Source organism: Phyllostomus discolor, chromosome 8 (assembly GCF_004126475.2).
Source record: "Phyllostomus discolor isolate MPI-MPIP mPhyDis1 chromosome 8, mPhyDis1.pri.v3, whole genome shotgun sequence".
In the NCBI taxonomy this organism is placed as follows: Eukaryota; Metazoa; Chordata; class Mammalia; order Chiroptera; family Phyllostomidae; genus Phyllostomus; species Phyllostomus discolor.
Window position 1 is genome coordinate 114,269,324 of NC_040910.2, and position 12,687 is coordinate 114,282,010.

The window sequence follows — 12,687 nt, forward strand, 5'->3', positions numbered from 1 at the left end:
GCGTGCCCACCCCCTTGCTATCATTGGCCAGTGCCTAGCAGAAAGCCTCCTGGGAGTTGTAGTTTCACCCCTTCCCTGCTCTTCCTGGATACTGAGACGCAGCGATGGCCGCGTAGGCAGGAGCGGGCAGCGAGGGTCCACGGCGCGAGAGCCGGGACCCAGGATACGTGCGACGCCCAGAGCAGCCCTGGCGCAGGAGGACCCACCCCCAAGGGGTCCTTGTCCTTGCGCCGCATGCTCGGGTGTTCCCGGGATCACCGCCCGCCCTTCTGGGGCCTTCCACCTGTAGAACCCGCTCAGTTCCTGGTTCCTCGGCTACCGAGGCCGGACCTGGGCTCGTTGCGCCCCCCACGGAGCGGCCGGGCCGCCAGGCAAGCAGCCCCGGTCCCGCTGGCGCACTGTGCGGCCCGGCTGCAGGCGCGCAGAGGCAGCCCGGGGCCATGGAGGACTTGCCGCGCTCCTACAGCCGGCTGTGCAGGGAGAGCGGCGCCGAGCCCCAGGAGGCTGTGCTGCAGCAGCTGCACGCGGCGCCGCGGGGCCGGCTGGACCTGGCCACGCAGAGCCTGACCCTGGACACCTGCAGGGCCCTGGGCGAGCTGCTGCAGAAAGAGGCACAGCTGACGGAGCTGGTTCTCAGCGACTGCATGCTGAGCGAGGAAGGTGGGCCCGAGGGCCGGCAGGCGCCAGGCGGGCGGCGTCCCCTCGCTTTGTCTTAGCTGCCCGCTGCTCCACGGCTGCCCGTGTCATCAGCCCTCCGCCAAGAGCTCTGTCCCGCCGGCCTCTTTGGGAGGCTGCTCCTCAGGGGCTCTAGTAAACTCAAGCATCAGAGTCCCTTCTTGAATTCTGGGAGCAGAGGGGCGTGTCCCTTGGTCACACAGAAGCCTCGGGAGGGCCCCAAGGTGCTGGTGGGCTCGAGCGTTGGCGGCCTGGCTCCAGGCCGGGCAGAAGGTGTAGGTGTCTCAAACCTGCCACAGTGAGGGGGTGACTCGAGCGTGGCATGAACCCTGATGTCCCTCCCACATATCTGGGGAGGTGTCTTGAGATGGGGCCCCTAGGGAGAGCCCAGGGCCCTAGGGGCAGAGAGTGACCGCCCTGTCCCCTCACAGGGGCCACACTGCTGCTCCAGGGGCTATGTGCCAACCCTGTCCTGCGGTTTCTGGATCTGAAGGTGAGGGGACCTGCCACGGGAGGGGGGAGGACGTGGGTGTCCCGGCCACCTGGGTGCCGGTCAGTGGCCGGAGACCTGTAAGTACTGCGGGTGCACAGGGCCCTGCACGGTTTCCAGTGGCCTCTGGCATATGTGCATGCGTGTCCTGGGGGTGGGTGTGGCTTCAGAGTCACCAGGAGCGAGCGGAACAAGCCAGCACCAGAAGGCCCCCCACCCACCATCTTTGCAGAGCCTGACCTCACCTGCCACCTGAGCAGGACGGGGACCCTGCGGGGTGAGCAGGAGGCGGGGACGACGGGCCTGCCTCTTCCTGTCCTAGGGCAACAACCTGCGGGCTGCAGGGGCCGAGGCGCTGGGGAGACTCCTGCGACAGAGCACGTCCCTTCAGAGGCAAGGTGCCACCCAGGCCCCCACCCTCCCCACACCCCGTCCTCCGCACCGGCCAGGGCTGACCCTGGAGCACTGGGTTCTGCCACCTAGACGTTCAGGCCTTCCGGCCGGCTGTCCACATTTCCTGTCCATCTGCGGGGAATTGGGCAGGCACAAGTTCTGCGGCTGCAAACTTCCTGCCAGAGACCCCCGGGCCTGCGTCCTCAAGCACCTCGGGACCCCGAGGGAGCGGGGCGCTCCTCGGGCTGCGCACCTCATGTCCACCCGCCCTGCAGCCTCACCCTGGAGTGGAACAACCTGGGCACGTGGGAAGATGCCTTCGCCGCCTTCTGCCGGGCCCTGGCGGGCAACGGTGTCCTGCGGCGGCTGGACCTCCGCAACAACCAGATCAGCCACCAGGGGGCGGAGGAGCTGGCCCTGGCCCTGAAGAGCAACACCAGCCTCCAGCAGCTGGGTGAGGCGCAGGGACGGCCCCTTGCTCCCTCGGCCCTCCCGATGCTCCCCGTGTCCTGTCCCCAAAGCCAGGGGCCGGAGCGGGGAGGAAGGGCGAGCTACGCGCCTGGGCCCCTGCTCTGGCGGTGATGCCCCGAAGGAAGCATGCAGGCCAGGCCGGCTCCCCAGGTGACAGGAGGTTTCCTTCTAGACCTGCGCTGGAACAACGTCGGCCTCCTGGGAGGCCGGGCCCTGGTGAGCTGTCTGCCCAGCAACAGAACCCTGTGGAAGCTGGAGCTAGCTGGGAACAACGTGCCCAGCGACGTCCTCAGAGCCGTGGGTAAGGGCGCGCCGTTCCAGGCAGGGCGCCACGACGGCTCCCTGTGGCAGAGGCCCCGCCTCTGGGGGGGCGGGGCCGTGGGGGGGGGGGTCGTCCCGGGCGCAGCCGCAGTCAAACACTGAGAACAAGAACTGCTCCTGGAGCCCGCGCGCCCGGTTCTTAGACCCCCCTAGGGTGCCCCCCAGTTTCACAGGGGAGGACACTGAGGCACGTGGCTCCGGGGGCCTCGCCCTGACGGCCCTGCTGCTTCCTCGGGGGCAGCATGTGCCTCCGGGGCCGCCATGCAGAGGCGCCATGTGGGGGGCGGGACCACCAGGTCCAGGCTCCACCTCCACGCCCCCACCCCCAGCCCATCAGCAAGGCTGGCATCTCCGCCCCAGTCCCCGCAGAGCCCTCTGTCACTCCCTGTAGCTCCTTGTCCTGGCAGCCACCCTCGGGGGGCGGTGCGTGAGCTGGAACCCCGCTACGCTCACCGCCTCCTGCTGGGTCTGCCTGACCCCTGTCACCTCTGCCTCTTCACCCTTGGCCTGCCCCTGGGCCACCACATCTGTTAGCGTTACCTCCGGCGCCACGGCCGCTTCTGGCTGGTCCCTCTCCCGGCGCTGCCTGGGTCTTCCCGGAACACAGGAGCTCAACACGGCGTTCGCCTCCTGAAAGTCACACAGTGGTCCCTGACCTCTGGGACGGAGAGCAGACGCCCCTCTCCATGTGCGCCCACCACAGACCTGGCGCCCCTGCGGCTCCTGACCCCACAGTTGCCCCCTCCCCCCAGCCACGCTGACGCCCTTCGCCCCTGGAGCCCTGGGCGTCGGCCCCACAGTGGGGCGAGAGGAGGCCTCCAGCCCCGACTCTCAGACCCCCGGCTGCCGGCCCCTCCCGAGGCCCAGCGGCCCCCCTCCCGCCCCCCCGTGGGTGACCCCGCTCCTCCCGACAGAGCAAGCCATGGACCACAACCAGGACCGGCAGGCCGCCTCCCGGGAGAGCCGGGCCCGCACCCAAGTGCTCAGCAAGGAGGTGCGGCACCTGCGGGAGGAGAAGTCCAAGCAGGTGAGGCCTGTTGCCTCCAGCCCCAGAGCCGCATCCCGGCCCCGGCCCCGTCCCAGCAGCCCAGGCCACGCCCGGGTGCCAGTTTCCTGGGCTGACCCCCTTGGGTGGGGAGTGTCCCCTCTCCTCCCTGCCCGACAGCACTGGGCCGGGCCTGGGCCCTGACGGGGCTCCGGCCGTGTGCCCCCAGTTCCTGGACTTGATGGAGACAATCGACAAGCAGCGAGAGGAGATGGCCAGGAGCAGCAGGTGGGTGGGCCGCGGGGCGCCTTTCCGAGGCCGGCAGCTGGGGGCGCGGGCAGCTCCAGGACCCGGGGGCCGGTAGGGCTCTGGCGGCTGGCTCCTCAGACCCCCACCCCCCGTCCACCCACAGGACGTCGGCTGCACGCGTGGGGCAGCTCCAGGAAGCCCTGGACGAGAGGCACTCCATCATCAGTGCCCTCAAGGCCAAGTGAGCGGCGGTGGGCCAGGGGGGCCGGGGGGCCCACATGGGACCCAAGCCCCTGCGGATAAAGAAAAGGTGGGGAAGGGCTGGGCGGCACATCTGGAGGGCTTCCCGGAGGAGGTGAACGGCAGCCTGGCCCTGCCCTCCTCGCAGGCTGCAGATGACCGAGGCGGCCCTGGCTCTGTCGGAGCAGAAGGCCCAGGACCTGGGGGAGCTCCTGGTCACCGCAGAGCAAGAGCAGCGGAACCAGGCGCAGAGGCAGGCCAAGGAGCACAGGCTGGCGCAGCAGGTGGGCGGGCGGGCGCAGGCGGGGGGGGGGGGGGGGGGACCGCAAACGTGGCGGCAGGTGGCCCAGCGGCGGTGCCCTCCCCCGTCCCGCCCCCAGGAAGCTGCGGAGCGGGAGTCTAAGCTGCTCCGGCACTTGTCTGCTGCCAACGAGAAGAGCCTGCTTCTGCGAAACCAGGTGCGGGGGTGCGGGGGTGCAGGGCCGGGCCCCGGGAGCTCGGGCTGGGCGCGGGCCCCGGCCAGAGCGTCCCTCCCACGGTGCCGCCTCTCCAGGTGGACGAGCTGGAGCGGAAGGTGAAGTCACAGCAGGACCAGCTGTTCCTGACCAGGCAGGAGCTGACCAACACGTCGGCCGAGCTGAAGATGCGGGCCGTCCAGGCGGAGGGTGGGCACCAGCAGGGCCCCGGGGACGGGAGCCAGGGGGAGGCGGCTGGGGGTCCTGGGAGCGAGGGGCCCCGGGGAGCCGCTCCACGCCTCTCCCTGCGCTTCCAGAGCGCCTGGAGCTGGAGAAGCGGCGGTCCCGGCAGAGCCTGGAGGACGCGGAGCAGCTTCGAGCCAAGGAGGTGCCTCCCCCCTCGTGCTGTCCCCCTGGCCTCCTGCTGTCCCCCTCTGGCCTCCTGGGGCCTGCAGATGCCTCCGTGTGGCCCGGTGTCCCCAAAGCACAGCCCAGGCCGGGCTCCCCTCACCCACCCTGGGGTGTCGGGGGGCGGTCCTCCAGCAGGGCCTCCTGGCCAGGCCCTAGAAGGGACCCCAGCTACACGGGGGCCGCACCACGGTGCTGGACCTGCCTTCCGCCTCCGCTTCCCGAGAGCCGCTTGGGCAGCCCCTTGGAGGGGACCGGGTCCCCAAGCTTCGCCTGTCTGCCAGGGTGGGGACCCCACGTGGGGAGGGCTGGGGCACTGGCCTGACAGCCTTGTCCCCGCCCTGCGCCTGGGCAGGTGGAGCACATGACGCACCACCTGGAGGAGAGCGAGAGAGCCATGCAGGACAGAGTGCAGAGGCTGGAGGCTGCGCGGCTGTCCCTGGAGGAGGTGAGCGCATGCTGGGGGCATGCTGGGCTGGCTGGGCGTCCCCGTCGGGGACCTGCCCACGAGACCAGAGGGACTCAGTGAAGTGGCCCCGGGGACTCTCTGGGCTGTGGAAGCCTGGCCTGGTGGGCACAGCAGCGCTCGGGAGGCTGGCAGGGGCCAGAGCCTCAGGGCGGGGGTCTCTGGCCGCAGGAGCTGAGCCGGGCGAAGGCGCTGGCGCTCAGTGAACGCAGCCAGGCCGAGGAGGAGCTCATCAAGGCCAAGAACCAGGTCCGCCTGGAGGAGGTGAGCCCACAGCCCTGGCCACGGCGGGGCTGCTCACTGTCCCCAGCACCCACCAGGCAGCGGTGTGGGTACGAGGTGGGCAAGGCCAGGGCCGTCTCCGGCTCTGCCCAGGGCGGTGGGAGTTGTGGGCGGTGAGGGGGCGGGAGCCCCAGGGTGCAGGAGTAGGGGAGTCAGAGCAGGACGCTCGTTCCAGGGGCCCCACGTCCAGCGTCCCACAGAAGGCCCGAGGGCAGGGAAGGGCTGCGGCCACTGGCCCACCAGGGGCCAGGAGGGAGTTGGCCTGGGCAGTGAGGGCGGGGAGCCAGGCAGGGCTGCTCCCACCCCGCCCAAAGCTTGCTCCCAGTTCCGGAATAGACGTAACAGGTTGCCAAGGTGCACGTCCCCTGTGGCTAATAGGAGCTCCCCCGGCCGGAGCAGGTGGGTCGCCCCCTCGTGCTGACAGTCACTGCGTGCAAGCTCAGGGTCACGGCCCCGAGAGCAGCAGCAGGCCTGGCGCCCCACCCCCCACCCCGCTCACCAGCCCCTGGGCCCCCACAGCAGCAGCACCTGGCTCACCTGGAGGAGAAGCTGCGTCTGCTGGCACAGGCGCGGGACGAGGCGCAGAGCACCTGCCTGCAGCAGAGACAGGTGGTTGCCGAGTCCCAGGCACGGGCCGGCCAGCTGGGCCTGCAGCTGGAGGGCCTGCGGCGGCGCCTGGAGGAGCTGCAGCAGGTAGCCGCGACCGGAGGGCTCGGGGGCGCCTCTGGCCGCCGGCCGCCGCCTCACGCCCTGTGCCTGGCAGGAGCTGAGTGGCAAGGACCAGGAGAAGGTGGCCGAGGTGACCAGGGTGCGCGTGGAGCTCCAGGAGCAGATCGGCCGCCTGCAGGCCGAGCTGACCGCCCAGGAGGCGCTGAAAGAGAAGGTGGCGGCCCTGGAGCGCCAGCTGAAAGGTGAGCTTGGCCCCGCCCCCCCTCCGGCTGTGCGGGGCCTTTCCTCGCCGGGCCCCAGGCCGGGCGGCTAGACCGCAGACTGGCCCAGGGCTCGGCAGCTCGGAGAGGCGCAGCCGGGAAGACTGGGCGTGTCTGCGTCCAGGGGACCCTGAGAAAACCGCGTCTGCGGCCTCTGGTCCTCGGGGTGGCCGCCGCTGCCCCGCGATCCTTCCTCGGAACTTCCTCCCCTGCAGTGATGGCGAGTGACCACCGGGAGGCGCTGCTGGACCGGGAGAGCGAGAACGCCTCGCTCCGGGAGAAGCTGCGGCTCAAGGAGGCGGAGATCGCGCGGATCCGAGACGAGGAGGCCCAGAGGGCCAGCTTCCTGCAAAATGCGGTCCTGGCTTACGTGCAGGGGTCCCCCCTGAGGACCCTGAGCCCCCCAAAGTGAGGGAGGCAGACAGACGCCGGGAGTGGCAAGAGGGTGGCTCTCAAGGGACAGGCTGCCAGGGTTGGGGTGTGCTTGGGCGGGGGAGGGGGACACCGGTGTGGCCGCGACCGCCCGCCACCTGGGCGCCTGGCCGGCCGAGAGGGCCCCGCCCCTTCCCCACTCCCGCGTCTCCCAGCCGTGGTCGCGCCTGAGAAAACACTCCCTTGATGGAAGGGGGTGCAGAGGCTGAGCCCTCCCAGCCCCCCTCCCCGCTCCACGGTCGCCTTTCACGGTACAGCTGCGAATGCAGTGGCGCTGGCCGCTCGCCCAGGGGCGTTCTGAAATAAAGAACTTTTGTACTTTGTGACACATTTCGGGCTCTGGGCCTTTCTCTCGCATCGGCCGGTGCCCCCAGCTGCAGCCTGCGAGGCCCCGCAGGGCCGATGCTCCGGGGAGCCGCTGGGAAGCACCTCCTAGCCGACTGGGGCCAGGTGGTGGACAGGTGGGGCTGGGAACCGCAGGCTCCCAGGCTGGGCCGCCCTCCTTGGCGGGGGCGGGGCGTGGGAACCGCACACCCCGGAGCTCAGAAGCCCGCTCCTGGCCCGAGGGCGGCGGGGCCCTGGGAGTGGTCTTCCCAGAAGCAGCCACGTGCGCACAGAACCCCTCACGCATGTGCAGGTGGGTGGGGATCGCCCGCCGGCGCTGCCCCTTGGCCGGGGTCACCCTGAGCATCGGGGAGTACTGTGCGCCGGTCCCTGCACCTAACCGGCGCGGGGTGCGGGGTGCAGGGCTCAGGGACAGGCTGGGGAGGTGGACACCCGGGCCTGACCTCACCAGATTTCTCCGGAAAGCCCGCGCCCCCCGCCGGCCACGCTCGGCTGTCTCCGCGCCCGGCGCTCGGCGGCGCTCGGCTGTCTCCGGCCGCTCGGCTCGGCGCTCGGCTCGGGTCCGCGGCCGCTGCGGCGCGAGTATTTCTCCGCAGCTCGCTGGCGGCCGCTCCCGCCCGGCCCGCGCCCATGCAGGCCATCAAGTGTGTGGTGGTCGGCGACGGGTGAGTGCGCGGCGGCGCCGAGCCGTGGGGCGGGGCGGGGACGGCCCGCCCCGGGCTGGGCTGAGCGCGTGGCTCGGGGGTGCGGCCGAGCAGCGAGCAGCGGGCGCAGTGGGGCGGGGTCCCGGCTAGCAGGGGTGAGGCCTCCAGCCAGGCCCACCTGATGCTGCTCGTCTCCCCGCCTGACCGCAGCCTGGCCTTCCGGAGGGTGGGGGGTGGGGCCGGCCTCTCACCTGGGCTGTGGGCCCCTCCCACCCTGACGCCCTCCGCGGGGCGGTGGGAACTGTGCCCCATCCAGTCCGCACCCCCTGGAGGCCCCTTGCCCTGGTCCTCCTTCCCCTGACCTAGGTGGCGGCGGATCTGCTGCCCCGGAACCCCAGTCCCCACCCCGGGCACCCTCACTCGGCCTGCCGCTCTGTGCAAGGGGGCCGTCCCGGCTGGGCAGAGGGGCAGACGCGGCCTGGGAGCAACGTGGGCTTGCCCTCCGCCCGCAGCGCCGTGGGGAAGACCTGCCTGCTCATCAGCTACACGACCAACGCCTTCCCGGGAGAGTACATCCCCACCGTGTGAGCGGGGCTCGCGGGCGGGCGGGCGCCAGAGGGGGTGGGGTGGGGGCGGGGCAGTGCTCCGGGCGTGGGGTCCTGCCCCGCATGGGCCGCCCCCCTGAGGCCTAGGCCGCCCCTACCCTCTGCCCCCGCAGTTTTGACAACTACTCGGCCAACGTGATGGTGGACGGGAAGCCGGTCAACCTGGGGCTGTGGGACACCGCGGGGCAGGAGGACTATGACCGGCTGCGGCCGCTCTCCTACCCTCAGACCGTAGGTGGTCGCGGCCGGCCCCGGGGGGTCCCCGCGGTCCTGGGGGGGTTGGCGGGGACACGGGGGCCTCCTCGAACGCATCCACCTGGGCCCCCCCCCCCCCCCCAGGATGTCTTCCTGATCTGCTTCTCCTTGGTGAGCCCGGCCTCCTTTGAGAATGTTCGAGCCAAGGTAGGGTAGGCCGGGGGCACCTCTCTGGGGGTGAGGGGGTGCCCAGGGGACTCGTCCTGACCTGGGTCTCGGGGTTGAAGGCCTGACCCGGGCAGACTGTCCTTTGCAGGCGGAGGCAGTGCCTGTTCTGCTTGGTGTGTAGGGTCGGCCAGGGCCAGGGCCAGGGCCGGGGGGTGACAAGGCTCTGGGAAGGCAAGGGCCCCAGCTGGGGGTCCCCGACTGGGGGTCCCCAACTGGCCCTGAAGCTTCCCTGCTGGGTGTTCTTGCCCCACACCAAACCTGGTGGTGGTCACCCTCGAGGCGGGAAGGGCTGGGTGTGGGTCTGGTGGCCGCAAGGAAGGGGCCCTGGGGAGCCGCCGCTGAGGGTAGGGGCCAGAGCCTCTGTCCCCACAGTGGTACCCGGAGGTGCGGCACCACTGCCCCCACACGCCCATCCTCCTGGTGGGCACCAAGCTGGACCTCCGGGACGACAAGGACACCGTCGAGCGGCTGCGGGACAAGAAGCTGGCGCCCATCACGTACCCCCAGGGCCTGGCCATGGCCCGGGAGATCGGTGAGTGCGCCGGGCCGGGCCCGTGCTGGCTGCCCCCCCACACGCACCCTCGTGCCCCTCGTGGACCCCCTTCCTCACTGCCCCCCCCCCCCGGTAACTCCCCCCCAGGCTCGGTCAAGTACCTGGAGTGCTCGGCCCTGACCCAGCGCGGCCTGAAGACGGTGTTCGACGAGGCCATCCGGGCGGTGCTCTGCCCGCCCCCCGTGAAGAAGCCGGGCAAGAAGTGCACCGTCTTCTAGAGCCCCCCGCCCCCGTCCACTGTCCTGTCCTGTCCAGCTGTCTGCGTCCCAGTCTGCTACGGGGAGGGGTGGGGAGGGGCAAGAAGCATGGGGTGGGCTGGGGTGGTGGGGTCCTGGCCACTCTGCCTCCTCTGGGGGGCGGGGGCACGGCTCCAGCCCGCCCTGGGCCCCGCGGGAGGCCAGGAGGGAGCAGGGTCTCCCTCCGGCTCCGGCTGCAGGGGCGGGCGCAGGGCGGCCCCAGGATGGGCCTCCCTGCCAGGGGAGGGGGTTTCTGTCCATGGGCCGGGAGGGGCGGCCCCTTCTTATTTTATACAGTAAACGTTCTCCACCAACCTCTTCTGTGTGCTCACCCCTGCCTACCCCCCCCACCCCCGGTACAGAGGGGCCGAGCCTGCCCCTCGCCCCAGTGAGAGAGCGGGAAAAGAGCCCGCTGAGCCGCCCCCATCCCCAGAGGCGGCCCAGAGTGAGGTGGCAGCAAGGGTACTCCGTCCCTTCTGGACAAGGCCAGGCGTCGGGCCTCCGGGAGGGGCAGGCACAGAGGAATGAGGCGGCTCCTGTCCAGCCCTCCCGGGTCGGGGGCGGGAGACAGTAGGCTGGCTGGCCGGCCAAGTGTTGAGGTCAGGACAGTGTGGAGGAGAGAAGGGGAGGCAAGTGGGCGGTTTGGTGTCGCCGAGGTCAGAGACTGCGGGGGAGGAGAGGGCTCAGCCTGGGCACGCCAGGAGCCTCGGTCAGTCCAGGGGCTCGGACTTTGCCCCTCGGGCCACAGGGCACAGCTGCAGGCAGACTCGCGATCAGAAGGCCCCGCTCACTGAGTGCTGCCCGGCTGTTCAACAGCCATCACTGCCAACTACAGAAACCTGCGGCCCCTGGGAGGGCCCGTCTCCCAGCCTCTGCTGCAGGGCTGGCCGTGGCTGAACGGTGCAGGCAGGGGAGCCAGGCGGCTGCCCGGCCCGGGACACGAGTCGAAGGGCTGCCTCCCCGCCTGGGACTCATCTCCACGCCCAGCCCCGAGCTCTGTGTCTCCGGGCCGCTGGCCCTGCAACCCAGCAATCAGCCAGCCTGCGGGCTGAGCAGAAGGATTGTGTTTATTGCAGGGGCCTGGGGGCAGGGGCAGGGGTGGTGGGGCAGGCAGGGCTCGGTGCAGAGCACGGGGGCATGTGCGTGGCAGCCAGTCAGGTGGCCAGGTAGCCCCCGTCCACTGGCAGCGTGGAGCCGGTGGTCATGCTGCTCCGGTCACTCAGCAGGAAGAGGATGGCATCCACCACGTTCTCCACCTCTGCAGGCGGGGGGAGGGCGGGGGGGTGTCAGGGCCCGGAGGGAGGGGCCGCCCGCCCCTCAGCTGGGAGCCCGGCTCCACTCCAGCTGGGCGCTGGGCCGACTCACCCGCAAACCGGCCCAGCGGGATGCGGTCCAGCATGGTCTTGGACTTCTGGGGATCGCTCCAGTTGGCCTTGCCCATGGCTGTCATCACCACGGTGGGGTTCACTGCATTCACACGGATCTGTGCCGAGCCAGGGGCGGGGTCAGCACAGCGGGGTGGGGAGCCCCGGGCGTGCGGGCCACGTGGGCGGGGGGGGGGGGGGAGCCACCTCCGCGGGGCTCACCTTGTGTGGCCCCAGCTCCAGAGCCATCACTTTGGTCAGCATGTCCATGGCGCCCTTGGAGGCACCTGTGAAGAGGGCCCCCGTGAGTGGAGCCTGGGCTGGCTGCAGGCTGGGGGGCAGCGGGGAGCGGGGCCGGGGCGCTGGGGCTCACTCACAGTAGACGGTGTGGTTGCGCAGTGCGCGCTGGGAGGCCTGGCTGGACACGTTCACGATGGACCCCGGGGCTCCACGCGCCACCAGGCCCCGAGCCACGATCTGCAACGGCAGGAGGCACCCGGGGCAGCATGGGCGTCACCTACCCGTCCCCACGCCTGCCCAGAAGGCCGCTCACCTGCGACACCTGGATGACAGCCCTCAGGTTCACGTCAAAGGAGCTGGAGGCAATGGACAGGCCTGGTCAGGGATGGGGGCCGCCGAGGCAGGGGGCCGCCCTCCCGCCCAGGGCCCCTGCACCCCTGGGGCTCACGTGTCACACGCCTCCTTGGTGACCTCCAGGAAGGGCTGCAGCATTGCCACGGCGGCGTTGTTCACCAGCAGGTCCACGGGGCCCACGTCGCCCAGCGCCCGCTCCGTGGCCTCCCAGTCGCCCAGGTCCACGCACACGGGCTTCACCCCGGGGCACTGCGTGTACACAGTGGGCAGGGCACAGCCATCAGGGCTTCCAAGCCCCCAAAGGGGCCCCGGGCACAGGGCTGCCGGCCCACAAGGCAGGGGGTGGGATGTGTGGGAGACCTATCAGACCAACGGGGGAGGGGCCGGGGTCCCAGAGAAGCCAGCCAGTTCTTGGGGCTCAGAATCCCAGTCGGCTGAGGAAGGGGGGGCTCACGTGGCCCCTGGGCCACTGAGCGACTCGGAGCTTCCGAACCAGGAGCCTCAGACAGGACACTTCCTCCGCGCGCCCGCTCCGCCCGCCCTCTGGCCCCGGGCCTGCGAGGCAGCCATTTCTGCTTCCTTCCCGGCCAGGGGGCGTCGCCATTCCCTGGGCCACTCCGGAGCCCACGGAGTGAGTCCGCGCGCCCTGGGAGAGCTGCTGAGGGTCCTCGTCAGTCCGGGCCTGGCGCCCGCGCGTCCTGCATGCCCCCCCCCGCCCCGCGTCCCCCGCTGCCCCCTGGGCTCCGACTCGGCGGCGTCTATACCTCGCGGACCAGGCTGTCCAGGTCGCCCTGGGTCCGGCTCACGGCCACGACCTCCACACCCGCCGCGTGCAGCGCCTGGACCGTGCTGCGCCCTATGCCTGCGGGGAGCGCGGCTTAATGCAGACGCCCCCCACCGCCAGCCACCCTCCCCGCCCCACCGGCCGCCCCCGGGAGCCGGCCCACCTTTGCCCGCCCCGGTGACGAGCGCCCGGCGGCCCGCGAGCCCCAGCTCCATGGCGGCGCAGCCCGGCGCTGTGCTCCGGTCGCCCCACTGCGAGCGGGGTCCGGAGAACTCTGGTCCGGAGAGCGCGCGCGGGGGCGGGGCTGGGCGGGGGCGGGGCCTGGGCGGGGCTGGGCGGGGCC

At 71.4% G+C, this 12,687-nt stretch overlaps 3 protein-coding genes across 5 annotated transcripts; 2 read left to right on the top strand and 1 right to left on the bottom strand.

Moving 5' to 3' along the window:
- Nucleotides 1–70: 70 nt before the first annotated feature.
- On the top strand, nucleotides 71–7,124 carry LRRC45 (leucine rich repeat containing 45). 2 transcript variants are annotated; one of them, XM_028520018.2, is made up of 17 exons: nucleotides 71–660; nucleotides 1,107–1,168; nucleotides 1,488–1,558; nucleotides 1,834–2,012; nucleotides 2,202–2,330; nucleotides 3,265–3,377; nucleotides 3,565–3,623; nucleotides 3,748–3,825; nucleotides 3,973–4,108; nucleotides 4,205–4,282; nucleotides 4,378–4,489; nucleotides 4,597–4,667; nucleotides 5,043–5,135; nucleotides 5,325–5,417; nucleotides 5,955–6,128; nucleotides 6,199–6,346; nucleotides 6,580–7,124. In XM_028520018.2, the coding sequence occupies exons 1-17, from the start codon at nucleotides 441–443 to the stop codon at nucleotides 6,774–6,776; spliced, it is 2,013 nt and encodes a 670-aa protein (XP_028375819.1). In that variant the 5' UTR covers nucleotides 71–440; the 3' UTR covers nucleotides 6,777–7,124. The 2 variants fall into 2 exon arrangements, with proteins under 2 accessions (XP_028375819.1, XP_035890171.1); XM_036034278.1 differs by lacking the exon at nucleotides 1,488–1,558 and having other exon boundaries at nucleotides 1,107–1,227.
- A 208-nt stretch (nucleotides 7,125–7,332) lies between these two features.
- RAC3 (Rac family small GTPase 3) lies at nucleotides 7,333–9,917 on the top strand. Of its 2 annotated transcripts, none has more exons than XM_036034282.1 (6): nucleotides 7,333–7,433; nucleotides 8,298–8,369; nucleotides 8,504–8,621; nucleotides 8,730–8,792; nucleotides 9,186–9,345; nucleotides 9,454–9,917. In XM_036034282.1, exons 1-6 carry the CDS (start codon nucleotides 7,426–7,428, stop codon nucleotides 9,582–9,584), a joined length of 552 nt encoding a protein of 183 aa, XP_035890175.1. In that variant the 5' UTR covers nucleotides 7,333–7,425; the 3' UTR covers nucleotides 9,585–9,917. The 2 variants fall into 2 exon arrangements, with proteins under 2 accessions (XP_035890175.1, XP_028376205.1); XM_028520404.2 differs by lacking the exon at nucleotides 7,333–7,433 and adding an exon at nucleotides 7,479–7,806.
- A 776-nt stretch (nucleotides 9,918–10,693) lies between these two features.
- On the bottom strand, nucleotides 10,694–12,660 carry DCXR (dicarbonyl and L-xylulose reductase). The gene is made up of 8 exons (XM_028520545.2): nucleotides 12,508–12,660; nucleotides 12,325–12,422; nucleotides 11,655–11,809; nucleotides 11,520–11,562; nucleotides 11,344–11,443; nucleotides 11,189–11,253; nucleotides 10,968–11,085; nucleotides 10,694–10,860 (listed from the first exon to the last, which is right to left on the bottom strand). The coding sequence occupies exons 1-8, from the start codon at nucleotides 12,557–12,559 to the stop codon at nucleotides 10,757–10,759; spliced, it is 735 nt and encodes a 244-aa protein (XP_028376346.1). The 5' UTR covers nucleotides 12,560–12,660; the 3' UTR covers nucleotides 10,694–10,756.
- Between the last annotated feature and the right edge of the window lie 27 nt (nucleotides 12,661–12,687).